This window comes from Alligator mississippiensis, chromosome 11, assembly GCF_030867095.1.
Source record: "Alligator mississippiensis isolate rAllMis1 chromosome 11, rAllMis1, whole genome shotgun sequence".
NCBI classification, from domain to species: Eukaryota; Metazoa; Chordata; order Crocodylia; family Alligatoridae; genus Alligator; species Alligator mississippiensis.
The window spans coordinates 59,005,435-59,029,894 of record NC_081834.1 but is presented as its reverse complement, the minus strand read 5'-3'; the positions used below and the strand labels follow the sequence as shown (position 1 = coordinate 59,029,894).

At 52.5% G+C, this 24,460-nt stretch overlaps 2 protein-coding genes across 3 annotated transcripts; one reads left to right on the top strand and one right to left on the bottom strand.

Annotated features, from left to right (window-relative positions):
* The first annotated feature begins 718 nt into the window (after window positions 1-718).
* On the top strand, window positions 719-10,854 carry LOC106737941 (platelet glycoprotein Ib alpha chain). Of its 2 annotated transcripts, none has more exons than XM_059715183.1 (2): window positions 719-2,637; window positions 9,712-10,854. In XM_059715183.1, the coding sequence occupies exons 1-2, from the start codon at window positions 2,608-2,610 to the stop codon at window positions 10,723-10,725; spliced, it is 1,044 nt and encodes a 347-aa protein (XP_059571166.1). In that variant the 5' UTR covers window positions 719-2,607; the 3' UTR covers window positions 10,726-10,854. The 2 variants fall into 2 exon arrangements, with proteins under 2 accessions (XP_059571166.1, XP_059571167.1); XM_059715184.1 differs by lacking the exon at window positions 719-2,637 and adding an exon at window positions 6,623-7,209.
* A 5,608-nt stretch (window positions 10,855-16,462) lies between these two features.
* Window positions 16,463-23,316, bottom strand: LOC132244142 (butyrophilin subfamily 1 member A1-like). The gene is made up of 7 exons (XM_059715181.1): window positions 22,754-23,316; window positions 21,561-21,842; window positions 20,438-20,554; window positions 19,095-19,127; window positions 18,056-18,076; window positions 17,934-17,960; window positions 16,463-17,693 (listed from the first exon to the last, which is right to left on the bottom strand). The coding sequence occupies exons 1-7, from the start codon at window positions 22,998-23,000 to the stop codon at window positions 17,191-17,193; spliced, it is 1,230 nt and encodes a 409-aa protein (XP_059571164.1). The 5' UTR covers window positions 23,001-23,316; the 3' UTR covers window positions 16,463-17,190.
* Window positions 23,317-24,460: the final 1,144 nt, after the last annotated feature.

Below are 24,460 nucleotides of genomic sequence, written 5' to 3'. Positions count from 1 at the left end.
TGTCCTTTTCCCCGCTGTGCTGCTGCCACTTATCGGAGGTGGCCAGCCTCAGCTGCATTCCACCTGGACCCCAACCTTTGTTTCTCCCTGCTCCTGCCCGGAGTTGGGGGCACCCCCGCATTGCCCCCAACAGTGCCACTATCCTCCACCCCTGCTGTGCTGCTGCTTATCCCAGCGAGCCAGCCGGACAGACTGCCAGAGCCAGACAGCTCTGCAGCTACCTCGATAATGGTCCTATGCTCAATCAGGGTCCAGCACTTCCTGCTTATACCCTGGCTTGGTGAGAGTCTCACCTAATCCTTCACTCACCAGACACCATCTGTCAGCTCCATGGACTCTGCACACGTGCTGTGTCCTTTTGTCATTTCCATTTCCTGAGCCTGGGAGATCCAGGTCTTCCCCTTCTTCCAGCTGGGCAAGGATGTCAGGTTTGGGAATGGGAAATCCTATGCAGTGAGGGACAAATCAGGCAGATCAGGACATGCCAGGAGTTGGACTATGGCTCACAAAGAATATTCCTGGAGAATGGGGATGGATGGGGACGTGGCAAGGAGTGTCTTGGGAGACGCTGATGTCTGCAGGGCCGAGTTGCGCCCTAGCAGGAGTTCTCAGGATTTGACTCGGACACAACTCTGGGGTTAGCCCCCTGTTTCAAAGCCTGGACCCTCCCCATGCATGGAGGGGAACAAAGCCTGCGTGCATGGGAACTAATATATGCATCGCAGTTATATTTTTGACTCCTCATTCCCAAGATGAGAATAAAGATGTTTGTCTGTCATGAGATCTGTGGGTCCCATGACCCTGAAAGACAAGTGATCAGGTTAGACCCTGAGAGATGCACGTCAAAGACCCCACAACTTCCAGTACCCAAGGGAAGAGACATCTCATACCCAGCGAGGTCACAGTCTCCTAATTCTCCTGCTTGACATCCCTGTAGAGAGCTCTCTGCCCCTCTGTGATACATACACAGACACCTCCTCAAATGTCACCAGCCCCAGTACCAACAACAGCCCCACTCTCAGCAGCTGCAGCCCCAGCCGCCTGCTCACGAGGGAGGAAAGCCAAGAAAATGGAAGCTCTGGATGGGGCAGAGGAGCAAATCCCCCACTCCCACCCCACTCGGACCAGCCAGGAGGCCAGACACTGAATGGGCCTATCCTGAAGACAGTCCCCCAGGCTGAATCTGCCCTAGCAGGTTTGTCGCATCATATCTCCCTCCCTTCCTCACCCCCTATATCCCTGCTGTATAAATGCACCAGCAGCTCCTTGGCAATGCCCAACCTGGGCCACCTCCATCCCAGCCATTTCTCTTCCGTGTCTCCCAGGAGGATGGCCTCACCTAGGAGGGAAAGCAGCCGTCATTCTGCAGCCTGTCACGGTGAGAAGGGAGACTGGAGAGGTCTCCGAGAAACCTTCAGCTCTCGTCACACGCCGACTCCCCCAAGGCTTTCTCCCTGAAGACAGACTGGGCTTGGACGCACCAGAAAGTGCCTGGTCTCTATATCTCAGTACAAACATGACCCCTGCCTACAGGACCATGCCCACCAAAACAGCGTTAAACCCTTCCACGCCCAGAGGGGCTGAGTCACTGTTAACAAGGAAGATCTAGTAATCTGTGTCCCGAGGATAGCACATCTCACTGAAGAGTGGGACTGTGGCTGAGGAGGAGACTGGCTTTTCCTCCCTCTGCTGCTCTTCACTGTGTCCCCTGTGACAGCTGAAAAGTGTGTCTGTGTGATAAAGGTGCTTGCTGAAGGCCCTGTGAAGATTAGACCAAGTGTGTTTCTGTATTTGTTTAGATATTAAGCTATCTGTTGTTGCTAAAAGCCTAATTAAAGTCTAAGATATAGTGAGGCCTTGTATAAAGTAAGGCCTAGTAAACTTAGCAAAGCCTTGAAGTAGTAAAGCCCTGTGGCGTAGTTAAAATTACCTTATCAAAGGAATGCAAGGCTTGTACTGCTGTTGGTCAGTCTAAGGACAGTTGAAGTAAAAGGAATCTGAGTGGTTGTACGTTATCAGTATCATTCAGAAGCTATAAATGAGCTGGAATATCTGGAAACCATTCAGAAGGAAGATACATCTCTGTGAAAAGGATCAGTTAGCTGTTGCCTGATCAGTGGGCCCGCGGACCTCGAGGAGCCCAAGAACTGCATCCCAGGGTCCTTCCCGGTACCCCTCGGACAGTGTTGTTCAGGGACTCCTGACTTCACTGAACTTTGTGGAAAGAGAAGCTTGCTGTGTATCAGGCATCAGAGGGGACTGCCGATAAGTTGCCGACGTGAATTGCTTTTGTCTGTCATTGTTTGTCTTGTTACTACGCGTAGTCGTGTTTTTGTTAAGTCAATAAATCTTTCTTACCTTTCTACCCCCGAGCATACTCTCAATCCCAAACCCTCCGCAGACAGCTGGGACATCCCCAGTAATATCAGTGTGGTCGCAGACGCTGCAGGGAATAGAGCTGGGCAGGGCTGGGGGCTGGAAACCTTCTGCCGCCTCCAGCAGCCTCACTCTCCCTTTCTGTTCCTTCCCTGTTTCTTTGGCTATAGGTGGTGGTCCTGATCCTGGGTATTTTCCAGCTCCTGGAGCCAGAGGAGCTCCCATGTGTGAATGGAAGTGAAAGCCCTGCTTGACAGAGAGGTATTCCCACTTGCACGTTTTTTTATTTTTACAGAAAACTTGCAGAATACACTTTGATATAGTATGACCTCATCTGTATGAGGATAAATAATGAAGCATTTTATAAAATAGAGTCACTGCAAACATAGATAGGTTTTACCTCTCAGCCGCTCCACAGCCAGATCTCATAGGTAGGTGATATCATTCCCCAATAACACAACGTCCTTTCTTTCGTCCATTCAGACTCATTCCCCTTTCCCTCCATCTTCCAAGCAATCCATGGCCAGGGGCACAAAAGCATGTTCGTGGTCCCCCGGACACTCTGCCTCCCCTACTGAATGCCCCTGGCTAGTCCCTTAAGCAGATCCTCAGCACAGAGCAGGCAGCAACTCCTTGAGGATGACGCTGCTCCAGTCATTCCCATGGGCACTTTTTCTTTTTTTAATATATTTCGTGTTCCAGATCAGATCAGCTAAATCTGTTCCAAATCACATCAATTGAGCCATGAATACCACATGCCCCAAGAGGCTGCGGTTGGGGGGGGGGGGGGGGGCACGGCGAGCTCCCGCAGGCAGCTGCAGCACTGTTGCGGGGGGAGGTGGGGGGGTGGCAAGCACCGACTAGCAGTCAGTGACCGCCCACAGATGCTGCTGGCAGCCGTGGCCACCAGCAATCGTGGACTGCCCACAGATGCTGCTGTCTGTATCATTTGCGAGGGGGGGTGTAGCCAGTGGCAACCACTCACAGGTGCCACTGGTAGTGTCAGCAATGCCTTTTCTCAGGGGGTGCACTGCCACTCTCGGGGGGGTGCACATGCACCTGTGTGCACCCCCTACACATCACCAATGAATTGAGCAGAACTCAATCATTCCCAAAACCGTATTGATTGAGCAGGCAGACCTCAATCGCTCTAAACACGCTACAACCGGCGAGCATCCTCCATCCCAGGCTCTCACTCTGGGGCTTCAGATACTCCCCAATTCATTGGCAGGCACCCTAGGTGCAGGCCCAAGCCCAGAGGTCTTGGGAATTGGATGCCCCCATTTGATCTTAGCCTGCAAGAGGCCACAGGCACATCCTCCACCTGGGGCAGATCTCCAGGGGCTGCCAGATTAAAGGCTCTCAGGGCAATGTGTGCAGAGAGACCCTGTCCTGCCCATCCCCAGTCCTTCCCCAAAGTCTCCGTCCATCACCTGTGGCGTCAGCAGAGCCCGGGGCTGCCTTAGGGGGATGGTTCCAGCTGCTGGAGAAAGTCCCCTCTTGGGCTGGGTACCAGGAGCTTTCACGGGGGCGGCCGCAGCTGATAGATCAGATTCCTGAAACAACATCTGACTCTGGAAGCTCAACCCCCAAATGAGAGGGGGCAGAGCCGCCGACCCTCCCTGAGCTTCAGTCAGAGTCCTCTGGTGTAGGCAAAATGAATAAACCAGACATAGGGCTCCAAGGAAAAACAGGCCCTGCTGCTATTCAGAGAGGTATAGGCCTGTGTTTCATTGCCTTCGAGTTATGGATTATTAATATCTGACTTATCTGCATTCTGAAATAAAAGAAAAAAATTGCATTGTCTTATTCCATATACCTCGAACAAGTAGGCTACCCTGAATTATAATGCTTTCAGTAGAGGAGGCCTGCAATAAAATTTGCAGTGATACAATCTGTGAGGTTTTAGGATTAGAGTTTTGTTTACTAAGTTGTTTTAATGACAGTGAGTTGATACATGCATGCTAATGTGTCAGCCATCTGGGTCCGATGATTTTCCACCAGCAGCTCCACTGTACAGCCAGAGCCCTGCGTATGAGGGCTCAGGCGCTGGGGGAAAGGCTTCAGGCAGGTCCAGGTATAGCAGCTTCCTTTCAAATGGGAAAGTGAAGCAATACCCTAAACCAGGGGTGTCAACAGGGGTGCTGCAGGGTGGTCCTCAGTCAGACTGGATCGCAGACTGCCCTGCACTCGGAGCTCGTGCAGCGCGGCGATGCAGGCAGCGCCCCTGGCAGCATGTGCCACACACCAGCTCTGAACACAACCGGAGCAGGTGCCCCAACCTAGCCCCATGTATGGCTTGAAGTGCACGCCACATCGTTCCCATACTCTCCATACAGTGTGCAGGGCCAGTGCAGTGCGGTCCACAGCCGTGCACAGCTCCAATCCATGCTCCTGGGCGGCAGCAGGGCAGGACGATGGGGCTCCCTGGGCTGGATCCAGCCTTCAAGTCGTATCTTTGACACCCCTGCCCTTTGTTAAATCATTGCACTCCTTTAGACGTTTCCCGGATAGAGCTGGGGAGGGGACCGAGGGCCCCAACAGTCTGCCTGTTTCCAACCTGCCCGTGGACTAAGCTCCCTTAAGGCCTCTCTTCTGCCCCTCTTGAAGTATTTAGTCAACTACCTCTCCCAAGCGCAGAGTCTGTCTGGCCTTTGGAGTCACCCTCCCCTTCCACCCCTCTTACTCTCTTCTTCAAGGTGGCCCTATCTCATGCTCAGCCCCCTGCTGCCCTCCTCTTACTCCTTAACTGAACCATCAGCAGACCAGGCTTTTGCTCCCAGGTCCAACTGCTCCTAGCAGGAAAGGACTTGACCTGCAGTGAGATCCCACACGCAGAGAATGGAGAAGACCTCAAGAAAGTCGAACAAGCAGCCAGCCCCCTGGCACAGAGCGCAGTCACAACCACCCCTCACCTCTTGGACAGGTGCTGAGAAGACAGCAGAGGGCCTCCTCGACCAGTTCTGGGCCAGCAGGGGCCTGCAGGATTGCCTCATACAACTGGCAGAGGAAAACCTGTAGTAGCCAAAAAAAAATGACCGATGAGGAGTAAAAAGGGCTAGGCTTGAGCTAAAGGGCCCCGGAAGTCCTCTGCACAGGGCTTGTTCCAAGCTGTTGGGACAGAAACGGTCTCATGAAACAGGATTCACTTTCTGATGGCTCCAGATGCTGGGCAGGGTGGGTCACACATGTGCCCATTATTTCTTGTCCTCCCCTGGGGGGGGTCTTGGTGAACAGATGCTCCCCCAGGCCCTGACGATACACTTATAGGCTGCCACCTAGTCCCCTCTAAGTCTTCTCTTCTCCAGGCCTAACAGTCCCAAGTCTTTCAGCCTCTCCTTGTATGACCTGCTCTCCAGGCCTCGAGCCATGCACGTGGCCCTCCTTTGGACTCTCCTGAGCTTCTCCGCATCCTTCCTGAAGCGCGGCACCCAGACTTGGATGCAGTACTCCAGTTGCGGTCTCACCAAGGCTGAGTAGAGCGGGAGGATGACATCCTTAGCCTTGCTCGCAATGCCTCGGTAGATGCATGCCAGCGTCCGATTAGCTCTGCCGGCTACGGCATCGTATTGGTGGCTCATGTTCATTTTATTGTCCATCACGACACCCAGGTCTCGTTCAGTTGTGGTGCTGGCAAGCATAGCACTGCTGAGCCTGTAAGCGTGTTGTGGATTATTTCTCCCAAGATAGAGCACTTCCCATTTCTCTTACTTCTCTGCACCGGGGGCAGGAGAAGGCCTGCTTGACTCGCTCCGAGAACTGGCAGACCCAGCCCAGGCAGGATCTGTGCCCGCTGTGCTCCTGGCAGATGGATCAAGTGATTTCTTCTTGAAGCCTCTCTACAAGACTACATTTGGCCACATCCCCTGCAGAGCTCAGGAAGACCGCCTCCATCGGCTCTTCCCCCAGTGCCTCATGACCAGCTGTCACACAAACGAGCTTCTTTCTGCTGAAGGGCAATGTCCAGGTGTCAAGCGCCAAAGGTCACTGGGCTGAAGCTATACTCTGTGCACGGAAACGTTAGCCAGGCCCGAGGGCTGGGGAACAGGGTACAAGGCCCTTTAGAGCACATTGATTTTTTTCCTGTGATAGCAATTGATATTGTGTAAGTGTTGACGGTGTGGCGGGGGGCACAGCTCTGCACCACCGCCCCACTGCTGCTGGCACTGACTCCAGCCAGGCTGCAGCCCTGCACCCACCATCAGCGCAGAGATCTTGCGCGGGGGGGCGGGGGGGGGGGGCATGTATCCCCCCATGTATCATCTGTGCTGATAGCAGGAACAAAATCAGCCTGGGGAAGGGCCAACGTTGTGGCCCTGGGGCAAAATGTCATGTCTTAGCTCTGGTTATATGAAGCAGGGCTGCTCTACATATCATTAGAGACTTATTTAACTAAACCTGTGCACAAAGGCTGACAATTTGGGCCTCAAACAGGACTGAATTCCACCTGCTGTGCCCATCTGGAGCAAGTTAAAACTAGGCAACAACCCACTGCTCATCCCTGGAGGGCCCAGAGACAGTTCTCACATCCTGAGCGCAGGAAGGAGAGAGCCTGTAGGCTAGGGGCCGCACGCAGCAAATCCAAGTACGTGACCGTGGGGGCCCTTCTCCTGCATTGACAGTCCAGCTGGCCTGGGCAGCCAGTCCCACTACAAAAATCCCAGCACTTCCAACAGAAGTGACTCCATTCCCCCATTTGAGCAATATCCCCTGAATCAGCCCAGAGCTGAAGATGTGCCAGGGAAATCTGTGCCAGAGATCGATCCTGCTGCTGGATTCAAGCAGAATTCAAGCTGGCTCCTGGTCGCCATGTCGGCCCCTCGCAGGAAGCAGGTACGGGGCGCTGGGGAGACAACACAGAACGATTTAGTACCTTTTGTGCATGTGCAGGGCTGAGGCATGCTGCGTGGGGGCAGTGGGAGGGAGCCCCCTTTCCTGCTCCCGGCTGGGAAACTCCGGGTGCTGGTCACTACAGACAGAGCTGCACGTGACTGTTAGCTCCCTGCTTCCCCCGGCCTGCACGCCAGCCCAGAAGGCTGGAGCATGCGAGCCCAAAGGGGAGGCTGGTGGGAGGTTGGGGGCTGGACCTGCACTGCCACCCACTCCTAGGGGGCTCGGCCTATTCAGAAAGAGCCAAAGGAGCCACTCCACCCTGGGCAGGGGAGATACTGGCTGTCCAGGCAGGCGACACCCCCACCCCTCCACATCAGCTCTGGGGAGCACCAGGGTGCAGCAGCATCCTGCAAAGCCAGCGGCACAGCCTGCACCCCCTCGCACCCTCCTGCTCTTGTTCTGGACTGTTACCTGGCTAGGAGTGGGCTGAGCTCACCTGGCCCCATTCATCTCCATGACAGTCAGGGATCATTGTGGACCCTCAGTGCTTAGAAGAGATCCTCTCTGTTTGATTACACACTTCCAAATGCCTCTGTGCAGGCACCAGGTCTCCCCCAGGGTTGGCCTGGATTTGCAGAGCCTGCACTTGTAACTGAGGTACCAGGCCCTGTTCTGCCGGGCCCATTGCTAAGTTAGGGACTCATGGGCCATTGCAGCTCACAATGACCTCCCATGCCATTTTCACACCCTCTGCATTAAGGTCAAAACCACTGTCTGAGCAGATGGGCAAACACAAGCCCCAGGTTTCCAGTGCTGATCATACGACTGCAAGCAGAAAGTGCCAGCAGTCCTCCTGGGAGACACCCACAAATGCTGTAATCATGAACTCCCTGTTGCATCCCTCAGGATGGGGCTTCTTTAGTTATCTCCTTCCACTTCCCAGCATTTTTAAGCTTTGCACCTGATGTGCTCTGGCCATTTGGGTACTGCAGTGCTCTCAGGTGGCTGCTTCGTGTTGTTGAACTTTGACAAGGAGAGCATTTTTCCAAATGCCAAATGCATAGTCAGCTCTGGCGTTGATTCTCGACCCCGGTATAAGGCCTGGTAGATGATAAACTGATGCCTGCCTGGCTGTCTGTTGAACGGCAGTAGGGCTGGGAGTGCTGTGGTAGCAATGACGGCCCTTGCTTCTTGTTCATTGAACTGCCAATCTGCTGTGATCAGGCAGTGACTTAGGAGATTTTCTTTTAGGCAACAGGCATGTAGGCTAATTTCTCCAGAGCTCTTAATCCTCAGAAAATATAGTTACAAGGATTGGATTAGGAAAGAGCTGGGCAAGCATAGTGCTGTGATCTTTCTTCATAGACGTATGACCATGCATTTGACTTTACTAACTTATGATTGAAGGGGCTCAGCTTTTCAAGAGATCTGGGTTGTATGACTGTCTTGTCCTCTTCCTTCTTTACCTTCTAATATTCATGTCACAGCTTCTGGGGTGGAGCAACTGTCTGCACAGGTCCCTCATGCCTGGAGCTGAGATGCAGCCCTTTCTGGGGAGGGGGAGGTAGTTGTACAGGGGTCCTACACTGGATGCTAGAGGCTTTCACCCTGTCCCCAGATGCAGGAAGCACTGGGGGAGCTGCTGAGCCGCAGGGGAATCTAGGCTGGATATGCAGCAAAGACCAGCTCCTTCTGGCTGGACTGGCTGCTCCCAGCACAAAGGGAAAGGAGAGGACAAGGCATGTGGGAAGACAGAGGTACAAATGGTTTGGTTGAAAGTGCTGAGAGCAGCGCAGGAAATGGGGATGAGGTGCTGCAGAGTCAAAGACTCCTTAGCATTGGCTCCAAGACAGCACAGGGAAGTCGGGGACAGGAGGTTTTGACGTGGAGGCACCAGTGTCTGGGCCAGTGGAGGTGGTTCTCTGGCACAGTCATGGTGTAGTTATCGTCTTTTTAATCATACAATATGCACCTGTTTCTTCAAAATCAGCCCCTCAAAACTGGGGTGCATGAATTAAATGGGCAAACTGATAGTTTTGCCCAGCGTAGAAGTACCCTGCTTGGATTATGCTCCGCAGGGCCACAGCTGTTACATTACTATTCAGGAACGGGCTTAATGGCTCATTGTTCTTCACCCCAGAGGTGTTAACAATGCTCTCTCCTTTCTAATAGTCACTAATCAAACTAACCTGTCTTAGGGCAATTTTGCAGTCTGCTACCTGCTGCAGGTCTCTCTCTTCCTATTTCACAGCCTTGGAGACGCTTTAGTTCTTTTCAAAATTGTAGATCCATCCCCAGAGACTAGTTCTCAGCAACAGTGAGGGTTTGAGCTGCAGTTAAGCAGGAAAGGGAGGGTGAGTCAATTGAAGTGAGTCTGTCCTTGCTCTATGCTGTCATAACAGGGAGCCCAGGTTGCTCTGTGCTGCAGCCTATGCCCGGTCTGCACCGAACGTATCTGCGTGTGGGCTCCTACCCTGAGTCTGCTCTTCCTTTCCTCCCCAGCTCATGCCTCTCCCTGCTCTCTCCTGCCTGGCTCTGCTCTCCATGGCTGGTGCAGTGGGTCCAGGGGAGTTGTGTCAGATGGAGATGAACCAGATCAAAGACCGTAATCAGGCCAACTGCACCAGGCTGGGGCTCAGCAGGGTGCCCTCCCAGCTGCCCAAAGACACCGGCATCCTGCTGCTTGGTTGCAACCACCTGGTGTCCGTGTCCACCAGCTCCTTCCAGTACCTCCCTATGCTGGTCGACCTGGACTTGTCACACAATGGCTTGAAGGCGTTCCACGCTGCGCCAGCCCTGCCCCGGCTTCAGGAGCTCATCCTGTCTCACAATGCTCTGGGAGCCTTGCCCCCGCTGCAGGGCCTGCCTGGCCTTCTCCACCTGGGCCTGGCTCACAACAGCATCCAGGACCTTGCTCCGGGGGCCTTCCGATCCCTGGGGGAATTGCAGGAGCTGGATCTGCGGGGAAACCAGCTCAGGAGGCTGCCCAAGGAGGCCTTTGCAGGGCTGGCTGAGCTGCGAAACCTGGACCTGTCCAACAACTCCCTGGAGGAGCTGCCTCTGGGGCTGCTGTCCGAACTGGAGGCATTGGAGGGCCTAAGGCTGTCGGGAAACTATCTCCGCACCATGCCCACTGGTTTCTTTCCTGAGGATCGGATCTTGCACTATGTCTTCCTGGACAAGAACCCCTGGCACTGCAACTGCAGCCTGGCCTACCTGCGGGACTGGATCACCGAGAACGAGGCCAGCGTCTACTATCAGGAGGACGGGCTGGACGCGGTGAAGGTGGAGAATGATGCAGAAAGTGCCAGATGCGACTCACCCGCCCAGTACAGAGGGACCCCAGTCCTCTACTTCACACAGTCATGCAGCAAGGTGGGGAATGGAGATGTATACGTGCCTGAGACACGGCCAGACGACCTGCCCGTGCTCCACACTAGTGTCCCCTCCACCACCATGGCCACAGCCAGTTCAAGATGTGATAGCTTCTTATTGTTTTGGATATGGTGTATTTAAACTACACAGGAAGCAGGACAACGACACTCACCTGCCAGATGCTCACCGGAGTGAGTCGTGGAGTGCTCAGGACAGCAAGAAGTTAAAAGTCCTGCTTTTTTGAGTAAATAAAGAGTGAAGCAAGATGTACCTTGTATTAAAAGCAGTGTGTCATTTCAGCATGTGGCAGTGCATAGGAGAGACCCGGGAACTGCTCTGAGTGACTGGTAGACAGGCTGCACCTACCTGAACCAACAAGGGACTCTTCACGTTTATCACAGTTAAGAATTTCTTTAGTATGGAAGGGGAGGCGGGATGTCTTAAATACAATATTGAATTCAGTCTTCTCCAGCAGCTCAGTGCAGTGTTTCAGCCAGACAACAATGTGTCTTGCTGAACCTGGGTCACGGGCTTTGTAAACCAGAGGCCGGAGACGGACCATCAGACACGAACCCCAGCCCTTTGGCACCCATGCCCTGGATGGGCAGTGCCTGCAGGTAGTAACTTAGATGCCCTCTGTCCTGGGGACTCCGCCGTCCATGCTCTGGCACTGCAGCTCTCCCTTTTTTAACCCCAGTTCCTGCCTCCAGGCTCTGATGTCAACCAGCTGCTCATCTCCATCCTTTGCTGCTGCACGCACTCGGATCTGCCTGCCCACCTCCCTTCAGCCCCAGGTGGAGTAGGGAGCAGGTCCTGGTGCGCAGTCCAGGCAGAGCAAGAGCAGCAGCTGCAGTGGGTTGGGTGGGAGGTGATACGGTGTGTTCCCAGATTGCCCCATTGCACGGGGACAGCAGTCACAGACTGTGATGGAGACCAGCGTGGGACCTGCAATGGCCCATCCCTCCAGGACTGAAGTTGCCAAGCTGTTTTTGACTCACCCAGTAACAGTCCCTGATGCAAATGCTAAAAAAGAGCAGACTCCAAGAAGTCACTTTGGAGGAGTCTTCCCTGATGGTGTCCCCATGGGCAGCCCTTCCCTGAGCAGCTCTGCACTCTTAGACCCGCGGGAAACAGAGATGGGTGCAGAAGGGCCACGCGTGCAGAGAATCCCCGTCTGTCCCCAGCACTTTCCCTGATGGAGTCGGCACTGGGGTTGGTGTTGTCAGAGCACAGGGCTGCCCCGGGGGCTGGCTCCAGCCACGGGAGAAGGCCCTATTTGGGTAAAGTACAGAGGGGCTATAATGAAGGTCTCTCTTGGCAAAGACTCACCGGAGAAGCAGCAGTTGTTCAACCTCAGCAGTGGTGTCTGACTAGGTGGCATGTCCTTCCGCTGACCAAGGTGAAGACCCCTCTCCTTCATAGATTCATAGATGACCTCAGTGGGCCATCTAGTCCGACCCCCTGCCCCTGGCAGGCAAGAAAAGGGTCATCAACCTGGGGTCACATGATCCCAGCCAGGTGCCTGTCCAGTGTCCTCTTGAAGCCCCCCAAGGATGGGGCGAGCACCACCTCCCTTGGGAGCCCATTCCAGATCCTGGCAACCCTGACCGTGAAGAACTTTTTTCTAATGTCCAGTCTAAACCTACTCTCCAGTAGCTCATGGCCATTGCTCCTTGTTGTCCCAGGGGGTGCCCTGGGAAACAGGTCATCGCCCACTTCGGGTTGCTCTCCCCTTATGAATTTGTACGCCACCACAAGGTCCCCTCTCAGCCTTCTCTTGGAGAGGCTGAAAAAGTTGAGGTCCCTTAGCCTTTCCTCGTAGGGCCTCCCTGCAGGCCTCCAATCAGAGGAGTGGCTCTTTTTTGGACTCTCTCCAGGTTGTCCGCATCCCGCTTGAACTGCGGCATCTAGAACTGGACACGGTACTCCAGCTGCGGTCTGACCAGTGCCGCATAGAGGGGGAGGATCACCTCTCTGGACCTGCTTGTGAAGCACCTACAGATGCACGACAAGGTGCGATTGGCTCTGCCGACTACGTCATCACATTGACGACCCTTGTTCATCCTGGAGTCAACAGTGACACCAAAATCCCTTTCTGCCTCAGTGGTGCTGAGAAGGTCACCCCCCAGCCTGTAGGTATGATGGCAGTTTTTTCTCCCTAGATGCAGCACCTTGCGCTTGTCCTTATTGAATTGCATCCTGTTGCTCTCTGCCCACTTCCCCAGCCTGTCGAGGTCAGCCTGGCTCTGGTTCCTCCTCTCCAGGGTGTTAGCTTCACCCCATATTTTTGTGTCATCCGCAAATTTGGACAGGGTGCTTCCCACCCCCTTGTCCAGATCACTGATGAAGATGTTGAACAGCACTAGCCCCAGCCCCAGGACTGAGTCCTGAGGGTCTCCACTGCCCATCTTTCCAGGCTGACACCGACCCGTCCACCACCACCCTCTGAGTGCGACCCCTGAGCCAGTTTGCTACCCAGTCTACCGTATAATCATCCATGGCAAATCTCTTCAATTTATTTCTATGGATGGTATGGGATACCGTGTCAAAGGCCTTCTTGAAGTCCAGATAGATAACATCCACCTCGATTCCTGCATCTCAACATTTGGTGGCCTTGTTGTAAAAAGAAACTCGGTTAGTCAGGCAGGACCTGCCTGCTATAAACCCGTGTTGGTTACCCCTCCGCATCACATTAGCAGCGGGCTCCCACAGATGTGCTCCTTGATCATTTTTTCTAGGATTTTCCCTGGGATAGAGGTAAGGCTGACTGGTCTATAGTTCCCCAGATCCTCCTTCCTTCCCTTTTTAAAGATTGGGATGGCACTGGCCCCCTTCCAATCCTCCGGGACCTGACCCGAGCACCATGAGCGCTCATATATCCTTGCTAGTGGTTCGGCTATGACCCCCGCTAATTCCTTCATTACCTGTGGGTGGAGTCCCTCCGGTCCCGGTGATTTGAACACGTCCAGCAAAGACAAAAACCTAATGAAACTCCTTTACTTCTGCTCCACCCACAGACAGAAATATGGATCTAGAGAGCTCCAGATGGGGCAATTGTCATCTTCCTTGCTAGGATGACAGTGGGGAGCCAGGGAGGGGACACTGTGGGAGAGGGCTCCGGGACAGGGAGAGCAGGGCTACCTGAGAGCCCCAGGAAAGGTCAAGAACTCACATGAACTGAACAGAAAGGCAGGTCCCATCGCACAGCAGGGCATTGCCTTGCCCCTCCAGCAGACAGATCAAGTGCAGAGCTGCTCCCAGCCCAGCGGTCACCCAGGTACACGCTATTGCACCTGGTCCACAGAGGGCAAGGTACTCCTTCACTGAATAGGAGACTCCGCTTATAGACTTGCTCCCCTCCACCCCTTCATGTGAAGGTTTAAAACTGCATTGCCCTTTTGCAGCAAAGTGCTCTAACTGCCAGGCTGGACAGCCAACAAGAGGGAGCAATAAGGAGCTAGGAAGCGGAGTGCAAGCCAGTGGGTGAGAAGGGAAGCAGAGGCGCATGGGGGAAGTGTGTCCTGACCCTCTGGGAGGGCACTGTCCTCCTTCAGTGTGCTGCTGATCTGGAGATGCCTCTGCATCTCCTTTTGACCTGGGTAATGAGGAGATGGGCCTCGAGGTGAAGAGGAAGACAAAGGGCAAGAGCTGGTTGGTAAAGGGTGAGTGCACTGGGCAAACAATTCCTCGAGAAAGGAGCTTTCTGTTCCCTTTGATCACTTGCCATGTGAAGACTTTTGTTTTTAGGGGAAAAGGACATTTCCAGTTTTTGGTGAAAGACCATTGGTTTGGGTGGGAAACCCTCCCTTCCCTCACATGTGTGCTTGGCCCTGAGATTGGCACAAGAAACAAGAGAGAGTTTCTATTTTTATATAGAAAATCATAAGGTTCCACTTTTATATGGAAAATCACATGGGTTGGGAGTCACCAGCCAGTGGGAGTGAACAGGTAACAAGTAAATAAGCATTAACACTGTGGCAGGAGCTGGTCATTTGGGGGACAGTTAATCCTGCAACCCTGATAGCTACAGCACTGTCCTTCACAGCCGTGTGCACTGCCGATGATGCCGTGATTCTCATCCTTTGGAGGACTGGACCAGGGCTCTGACTGCTCTGGGTAATGCTGAAGTGCAGCAAGGTGGGGAAGAAAAATGAGTGAAATGGGAGAAGCAGCACGGACACAAAGGAAGAAGAGCTTGAAGAACAGCTATTGCTCAAAGCAAGAAAATAGGGTGAGTGGGGAAAAGAGCAGCACTGGAGAACAGGACAGTACACACCCAGGAAGCTGCGACAGCGGATGTTGGCAGCATCTTCTTCAGGGAAGAAACAACCTGGGAAGTGCACGAAGAAGCTGTGTGAATAAATGCCCCTCAAGGAGCAGATATAGGTGCTCCAGACCACATCCGGTTCCACTTGTTAGGTGCATCAATGCAATTCTAGTTCACCCTCCACAAGTCCAAGAAAACCAGCTAGAGACAAAGGTGGAAGGTCCTTCACTCGCCAGTGCTCCCATCGCCCCACCCAGCCACACCCAAGAGGCCGAAGGCCTTCTACTCAAAAGAAGGGAATCATGACCATAGACCTGGACTGATCCAGAACTGATCCAGAACTGCTCCCTGGACTGGTCCCTGTTCAGGGTGGAAGCAAGCCTCCAGCAGATCCTGCTGCTTGGGATCCACTGCACAGACACTTGTCACCAGCCAGGGTGGCTGGTTGTTCTCCATTAGGCCAGTGATTCTCAGCTTGGCTGCCACGCCACTTCCCCCTTGCCCAGGTCTTGTGCCTACCCTGGCATCCCACAGGCTACCAGCACCTGTAGCTGCTCCCTGGGGACTCTTGTATCTAGTCTGATGACGATGATACATCAAATAGATTTAGATGGCATACGTAGCTCTGTGCATGTTTAAACATGCAGGCATGGATCTGCAAAAGTGTTTAGGATGCCCTCCCCATCTCTGGCAACCTCCACACTCTGATCAGTGTGCTCTCAGTAGCATAACTGCATGGTGGGAAGGAGGAGGAATGGGGGAGGACCAGGGCAGCAGCCCCAATTGCCGACTTTGTTGGGGGCACAAAAGCAGCTGTTGCTGCAGCACCAGCTGACCATACTGCCACAATCAGCACAGCAGGAACTAGCACTGCCCCAGGTGTGGAGCTGTGCTGCTATGCCTCTGGTGCTTTGCTGGGGACAGGCAGGCAGGAGAGTGGATGTGGGGCTGTGGAGCACCTCTGATGTGAGGTACTAAATAAATGTGCATTAGGCTGCCCTAATGCACGGTAGCAAAAGCGCATGCTTTTCATTCCATCCAGGAAGAGCACACACCAACTGCTGAAGCTTCCTTAGCCTGATGAAGGGTTTTTGAACCTGAAAGCTTGCTTAATAACTATTCTCCAACCATTTGGGTTGGTCTAATAAAAGATATCAAATTCACCCAAGGAACCTTGTCTGCTTTTTTAGTGACACTTAATGTGTGGTAACTTATTTTTATTGTACATTAGCTTACTAGTACGGTTTTTGACGTGTCACTTTAATGCACAGTTAAATAGGCTACTGCGCATTAAAGTGCACCCCTAATTGTAAGTGATACTATATTTAGCATAGTGTGTTTAGTTTGTTATAGGGTATCACTATATCTGAGACGTCGTGGAGGGGTGACGTGAGTCCAGGAAGGTTGAGAACCACTGCACTGCGTCAAGGAATAATTTCTAACAATCTAGGAAGTCCCATCACTGCTCGGGATGGGAGCCCGCCCCCAGCAGACCCTGCTACTCGAGCTCCATGCACAGACATTTGTCAGAAGCCAGGGGTGGCTGGTTGTTGTCCAGTAGGTCCAGGATTCATAGTCACTTAGATTAAATACACACCCGGATTTCACACATTAAGGATTGATAAATTCATACATTACAGTCATAAAAATACAGGAATAAAAACAAATTACCTCATAAGGACATGTGCAGTGATTGGAGGAGTTTAGCAGAACTGATCACAATTTTACATACATCAGTATTTTTAAAGAAACATGCCACTACAAACATATTTTGGGGTGGAAACATTTAATTTTCTTGAAATATGTCCCCGGCTAGAAAGGTGCCAGTAAAAACTTTTCTTGGGTTTCATGTCATCTTTGGTTCATCAGGCTCTTTCTGCAGGACTGACTCATTGCTGAGGCTCAGTGTAAAAGAGGCTCTTTCCAAATGGACATTTCCAGTTTGGAAAACACTGAATTTTGAACATGGCAACATAATGACTGGAAAGTATAAAAAAAATATATATTTTTTAATGGAATCAAACACCTTTGCTGTTTTACTAGGTTTCTGAAAGTATTTTTTTCACCACATCTAATTTGTGGATCCCAGTTTGTATCAGTGTCACATCCAAAATGGGATCCATGCTGGCACAGACACTGCGTCGTAGCAGGGCACACATGGGGAGGAAGGGGCAGCACACTTGCCCCCCCCCCCCCCCCCCGCACCCCAGACACTGCGTGTCTTAGTGCGTCACTGGTAGATCGCATATGCTCTCCGCCAGAGTCAGCTGTGGAGCTATTAGCCCCTTCAACACTGGCAAATGTAAGGGCTTGCAGGGCAACAATGCCATTTCTATTTCTCAGGGAAGCAGTGTAATGGGGGTGTAGACCCAAAAGAAAGGGAAGACAGCTTCTCTAAAAGTGGAGGTGAAACTGTAGATTGGGAGCTCCACACTGGGTTGATAAAACACCACCATCCCTGCGTCATAATCCAGAAAGACCCCAATTTTCATGACGGTCCCATGCAGAGGCAGGAGAGTCTCTGGGGCAGTGCGAGCCCGGTAATGACTCCCACACTGATCCACAGCCCAGATCCCTTCCTTGGGGGAAAACTCGATCCAACCTTTCCTTCTCACAGACTCCTTGGCCACCCCCACAGCCCAGGTCCTCCCACCTTCCACCGCCACCTCCCAGTAGTGTCGGCCGGAGGTGAACTGCTCTGAGCCCAGCACACAAGTTTCACTGTCAAATCTCTCGGGATTGTCAGGCAGGTCCTGCTTGTTCCCACTCCATCGCACGTGTCGCCGCCCCTGAGCTACGCAGAGGCTGGGGTGAGCTGTGTCCACATCCAAAGTCACGTGTGCTGTTGAGACAGGGAGAGAATGAGAGCGCTGGTGCCAGAGCCTGGCCTGGGCCAGGCCAAGATCATTTCACGCTCTGCCCTGCCCTGCCCTGCCCTGCCCTGCCCTGCCCTGCCTGGGGCATGGTTTGATCACTGCTGCCCCAGCCCAGGGACCTGGTCCTCTCCTTTTCACTGGGGCTGAGGAGTGGGGGGACAGGTCAGCAGGGGAGGGGCCTTGATAAACCAAAGAGCTCCACTTACCTGCATTTTCTTTGACTTTACTCCAGCCTGAAATCAAACACATGGAAAGATGAGAACTCCCCTGAGCTCCTACTGTCGGAGCAGGGTGCAGCTCTGTGGAGTGGGGCAGACGTGGCACTTACCGAGATCAGCCAAGGATTTCCCTGCAAAGAGAGAGAGAAGGTGTCTGTCAGCCCTACAGCAGCTGCCTTCTCAGGGCGTGTGCCCTGAAGGGACCATTATGCCATCTCCCCTGCTCTGCACTGACCTTTCCCTACCCCAATCTTCCAGCCTGGTCTCCATCCCAATGCCTCAGCTACTTTAGAAAATGCTGAACACATGCCCTGTTGGTGTCTCGTCCTTGATGGGCTCTTCTCCCCCGCCTTCCCCGGGTTCTTGCCTGGCAGCTCTAACAACCTGCAGGTTCCTTGGAACAGGAGTTGCAGTGCGGATGATTTGGAGGGTGACACCAGGAGCCTTCACGTGCTTCGGGAAATTGGCACCAGTTCTGAGCACACGATGCACCTCGTGGCTGCAAACAGCAGCACTCAGTACGGTGCACTTGAAATTAAGATCCAAGTTGCTGCAGTCCAATTGGAGTTCCTTTATTATTATTACACAGAGCTCTGTGCATGAAACAGCAGCGTCCGCTCCCTCCACCACCATGTGCCAGGCAGCTTGGGGCAGGGAGCAGGCACTAAGAATTTGGGAACTTGGGCTGAATAAATAGCGCCTTGGTCCTAGGTTGGGAGCCCGGTGTGGGGAGACTGGCAGCTCTTCTAGTTTGTGCCTGAACATGCTAGGGAATGTCAGGACGACTGAGCGCCTCTGAGCATGGATATACTGCTTTTTGCTGACCCAGGGGCCACTGCTGACAAAAACAGTCACCACCCACTTGCTTCTGCTGGACAGCACCCAAGGCAAATAGCTCAGAGGCATCCTGAACCAGCTTGGGGTGTCCCAGCCCAGGGCCTGGGTCTCAGTGGAGACAGGAAGCAGAAGCAAACCTCTTCTGAACTAGTGAGAAGGGACCAACTCTTTCCCTGTCTACCTGACACACTTATCTTCCCATGCTGTGCCTTGTAGCGCAGAAATCCCAGAGAGATAAAAGGGGGAAGAGGTGAGATTTCAGGGGACAAATTCAAAGGGTTGTGTGTGATGGGAGCTGTCTCCAAGGCTTACCTCTCTCTTTCTCAAGTTCAGATTGCAGGTGCTCTAAAGAAAGAAGACATTGGAGAAGGTAAGATTTCTTGCTGTCTCATGTGGGTGATTTCCCTAAATTGATATACTGCTAAAATCATTGATGCTTATGTTTCAAGGCCAGTAGGGATAACGTGGTCCTCTAATCTGACCTCTTCTGAACCACTAATTTCCCTCAGGTATCAGTCCAATGGCTTGTGTTTGTGTTTGACTGAATTCTCAGAGTCAGGATCAAACAGCCCACTGGTGGGTATGGACTGTTCAAAAAAGGAGAAAGTGTCTTCCGGTGGTGGTAAGGACAAAGTCAGAGCCCGATCAGCTATAGCAGCCTCCTGGGAAAGAAAACAGGAAAGAGAGTCTGTCCAGGTGTATCTCCTTGTCAGGATAAGGGCTCATTTGGGTCCTTGTGTGCCCATGGCTCTCCTCCAGAGAGCAGTAATACTACCAAATCTGCAGTGAGGTTGTGTTACCCCTGTACACAGCAATAGGCCAGGATCCAGTACGGGAAGGGACGGTAATGGTGACACTGCAGCTGCATTGAGGGCTGCTTGGAACTGAAGCCATGGGGTATCAGGGAGGCCTCGCTACCCAGCACCAGTACCACCGTGGTTTGGCTGGTTTTGTAGTCCAGTCCCTGGAAATGGCGCACTCCATAGATGTGACGAAGTGTAACAGGGTAGCTTGTCCCTTCAAGGGGCTAGCCAGCCCTGTTGAGTGGCTGCAGCTGTGGGGGAGTGGCTGATAAGGGAAGAGTAGCAGGGCATCAAATTGTGAAGCAGCAGTTGCCATCCACTTGTCAGCCAGAGGCAAGCAGTGCTTTGAACAGCTTGCTGCACAGAGGGGTCAGACTGCTGTGCTAGGGCCACAACCACAGGGGTCAGAGACGTGGTTCAACTCCTAGCAGGGCTCGGCTGTTTATTAACTAATTCAGTCCTACCTGAGGGTATCTTGGGTGGCCGTAGGCTATAAGGAGCACCAAGAAACACTTCCAGGGGGTAAAGCACCCCCAAGTTTGGCTGGGTCTGTGCACCCCAGGCTGCACAGGGCCCTAACAGAGACCAGTGCCCAGATGGTGGCAGCATTACCCCAGGCTTGTGGGAGGTCTCCAGGAAGGAGGACAGCCAGACGTAGGTGCCCAGGGGAGACTCCCAAAGCATGGTTTTGGGCCAGGCATAGTGAGGTGGGTGGCTCAGCATAGTAGTACCTCCTACCGTCCCACCACACTCCCCACTAAGACTCAAGCCTATGGCACTAGATCAAAGTCCCTGGAAAGTGAGAGGAGCCTTTCCGAGGTCACATCCCCTTCTCACTCCTCTACTCCCTACCTTTTGCTCTGCGTTGCTTCCATGAGTAATAAGTGGACAAGAGGAGGAAAATGCACACGATAGCCAGGATCACACTCAGTGCCACAACCCATGGAGAGGTCCTCAGGAACAAGGAACCTGCCAGGGAAAGGTGAACTGATTTAGAAACACACACAGGATCATGATGCCACCAGCAGAGCAGAGGAAGGGAACTGATGATATCCTGGGATTGTTGGAAGCATCCGATAGGGATAATGTTGGAATTTCAAGGCAAGGTGTAGCTCTTCCCATGGGGCCAAATGGACATGAAGATGGTCAAGTCCTGACTACAATGCAGATAACACAACAGTTGGGACTGTTATAACCATAGAAATGCAGAGCTGGGAGGGACCTCAGGAGATCACATCTAGTCCAGCCCCAGGCTCAAGACACAATCTTCCATGTCTAAACCATCCCACCCAAGGGTGTTTCTAACCTGCTCTGAAACATTTTCAAGAAGGAGGTTTCACAACCTGACTAATTTGTTCCAATATGAAGCCACCCTCCTAGTGAGAAAGTTTTTCCTACTATCCAACTTAAATTTCCAGCATTGCAATCTAAGACCATTGCTCCTTCCCTTGTCCCTTGTGGCCGCAGAGAATAGTCTGTCACTATCTTCTATCTAACTACTGTTCAAGTATCTGAAGACTGTTAGCAAATCTCCCCTTAGTCTTCTCTTCAGACTAAATCATCCCACTTCTTTCAGCCTCTCCTTGTAAATTGTGTGTATCAGATCTCTAATCATTTCTGTTGCTCTCTGTTGGTCTAATTTGTCCCTGTCTTTCTTGAAATGTGGTGCCCAAACCTGGACAAAGTACTCCAAGTAAGGACTCACTAGTGTTGAAGAGAGTAGAGGATCACTTCCTTTGACTTACAAGTGCCATTCTGCTAATGCAGCCCAGTAAGTTGCTGGCTTTTTTGGCACAAGAGCACACTGTTGGCTCATATCCAGCTTATAGTCCACTATAGCCCCGTGTCCTTCTCTGCAGTACTGCAGCCTAGTCATTCATTCCCCAGCCTGTGCTTGTGCAATTCCTCCCTCCTAAGTGCAAGGCTTTCTGTTCTGCTGAGGCCAAGCACCCTGGCTGAGCTGCTGGGCACTGACCTGCAATGTTAATCCGTGCAGATTTCTCTTGGTCAAGGAGAGGGTGGTGGACAGAACAGGACACATTTTGGTTGGAGGCTTCTGTTATCACGATGGCACTGTGCACTGCAAACAGCCCATCAGCCTGCTGGTGTATTTTGTCCTGTGTTGATGGAAGCTGCTTCCTACCAACATCCTTCCACAGCATCTTGGGCTCTGGGTACCACCCGGTCGATTCACAAACCACCTGGATCCCTCCATCTTGATAGCCACTGACGGAGAGGTGAGGAGCAGAGCCCATGCCTGGAGGGGGATGGCATAAGCATGTATGAGCTCTGCATGAATGCATTTGGGAGGCCCAGTCTCCACTATGTACCAGTTCAGGTAGTTATGGGAGAGGCGAGACCGCAGCATGGTGATCACCAGCACTGGGGCAAGTCCTCGCTCGTAGTGCTGGGGGAGCTAGAGATGGGCCTGAGATCTCCAGGGGTGGGTGTGGGTAGGCTGGACCACCGCTCCCATTCACTGTTTCTCTTGCTCTAGCTCCTTGGTTCCCTACCTGTGGGAGGTGAGGCACCTGAGGAAGCCAGAGCGCAGCAGGCAAGGAGAGGTGCCATGAGGGTCTGGAGCTGGAGTCAGAGAGAGGCCAAGGTGCCCATGTTCCCCTGTGCATCCTGCCACCCTGCCTGCCTCCGAGGATGCTAACGCACAAGGTCTCAAGGCTGGGTCTCCTCCCATCCACTTCAGTTTTGCACTGGGAGTGTATGGTCTGAATCAGGCCCCTTGTTCCCACAGTATCTGTGCAATGGGTCTGCACTGGTGAGTACTGGGGCCCCCCCAGCTCTGTCTCCCTTCTTTTTTCTCCCTCGTACACTCCTCTCCCCTGGTCCCATCTTACTCCTCCCCACCCCAGTTTTCTCCCAGCCCTTTTGCTCCAGGGACTCCTGACCTGGCCCTGCACTGCTCGTGCATTTGTTACAGTAGGGTGCTCTGTGGGTGCATGTATTCATTGTTGGGTAGATCACACCTGGATCGTTCTGGGGCTCATGCAATGAGTGGAACCTGGGTGGTTCAGCGGTTCAGGAACAGGCCACAAAGCAGGGCTGGGGCACACTAAGTGGTACAGCCTTCTCGCACGGGAACGTTTGTGAGCAGGGTTCACTTGTGGCTGACGGTCCTGAAGAGAAGGGTCAGGACTTGCCCGTGTTACTAACCGGCCACCTCCAACTCCAGCACAGCTTCTCCATCCAATGTAGGTGACTGAAAGAAGCAGACAAACTGCCCCTCCTCAGAAGGGGTGATGTTGCGTATCCTCAAGGAGACCTTCCCCTCTGTGATATTGCCCTTCAGCAGCTCCGTCCTGCCCCGATACTGTGCAATCTGCTTGTCTGGCTGATCTCTTCCGCCCCGGTAGAGATGGACTACTTCAGAGTACCTGGACCGGAACCAGAGCACCTCCATCTCTGCTGCACTGACACTGGGGGAGAGGTGACGGGAGCAGCGCGTCTGTGCCCACCATGGCTGTGACAGGGTGATTGGGGCCGTTCACGCAGAAGGTCACTGCCAAAGGAAGCAGGATACAAAGAAATCTGGAGGCAAAAGAAGGACTGGGACTGTCTTAGCAAAACAATTTAGTATCTCAGTAGAGAATCTCAGGCTGAAGGTATAATTGACACCAGTCCTCATGGACTTGTGGAAATCGTGTCTTGCCAAATAAGCCTCCTGTCTTTTATGAAAGGATTGCAAGTCTGGTCGATAAGGCAACACACTTATTCCAATCACATTTCTCCAGGGCACTTGACTTAGTTCAAGGTTTTGGATTAAAAACTTACATCAGGATCCACAGGGCACATAATATAGAGACTGACACAAGGTTCACTTTCAGATCTTAAAATATAGCTGCAAGGCGGGGGGCGGGCAGGGAAGGATATCAGTGCACATGACTGTTCTTCCTGGGTTTTCCAGAGGTGGGTTCTTGGTCTATGATTGTTCACTATTTTTATCAATAACCTATATGATAATATGATATGATAAGACAGCCCAGTGATCCTCAACTAAGGTGCCATGGCACCCTGGAGTGCCTTGAGATCCTTTCAAGGGTGCTGTGGGATGCCACACAATGTTAGCACTGTTAGGTTTGCAAACATGATTCACAGGATAAACCCAGGGTTTTCAAATAGAAATCCACAGTTGGGGTCTTTCTGAGTTCTTCGAAACAGAAAAACTGCTCTATTCACTTTGTGTAGTCAAGAAAAATAAAAACCAAGAACTGGCTTTTTCTGAGGGTCTTAAGTCTGTCCAGGGGTGCCTTGAGCCTGAATAGGTTGAGAAGCACTGCTTTAGCCTGTAGGTAATCAAACCAAATAATTGCTGCGGTTATTCATTCAATTGGGGGACTGTAACAGAATCAACGGGCTCCTATACACGTGCAGGGAGCCTGCTCCAACCCGTTGTAGTTCCAGCGCATTGGAGCAGATTTGATTAATTGAGTCTGCTGGAGCACGGAAATTCACGTGCTCCAGCAGCCTCTAGCATCCCATGTATCAGCATCCCCATGCTGACAAATGGCAGCGGGGTGCTTTCAACTATAGCTCATTTGACCAGTTTTAGTTCAAAGTGCCCCGCCACCATTTTTCAGCACAGGGATGCTCGTACACGTGATGCTCCAGGAACTTTTAATTAGTGCGGCTCTAGGAGCCACATTAATTAAAGCACCGCCCCCCTGCATGCCTCCCACAGCACGTGTAGAAATGCCTGATGTATTTATTATATTTGTAACTAGAGATGGTTTGATATTTCTCACTGAAACATTTTTGTCCAAACTTGGCTTATCAACCAAGATGAGCATTTTCAGTTTTACTCAACATTTCCCTTTTTTTATTGAAAAGGGGAAACTACTTTTGGTTGTTGCAGCAAACAAT

What these genes read in the sequence shown, in the direction of transcription:
- LOC132244142 (XM_059715181.1), bottom strand. Translation starts at nt 23,000, where the DNA reads ATGGAGGTGCTCTGGTTCCGGTCCAGGTACTCTGAAGTAGTCCATCTC. An exon ending in GCTGGAGTTGGAGGTGGCCG is followed by an intron (nt 21,843 to 22,753) that starts GTTAGTAACACG and finishes ATCCCCCTCCAG; the next exon opens with GCATGGGCTCTGCTCCTCAC. An exon ending in TGCACGGATTAACATTGCAG is followed by an intron (nt 20,555 to 21,560) that starts GTCAGTGCCCAG and finishes TTTCCCTGGCAG; the next exon opens with GTTCCTTGTTCCTGAGGACC.
- LOC106737941 (XM_059715183.1), top strand. Translation starts at nt 2,608, where the DNA reads ATGGAAGTGAAAGCCCTGCTTGACAGAGAG. An exon ending in AAGCCCTGCTTGACAGAGAG is followed by an intron (nt 2,638 to 9,711) that starts GTATTCCCACTT and finishes TTTCCTCCCCAG; the next exon opens with CTCATGCCTCTCCCTGCTCT.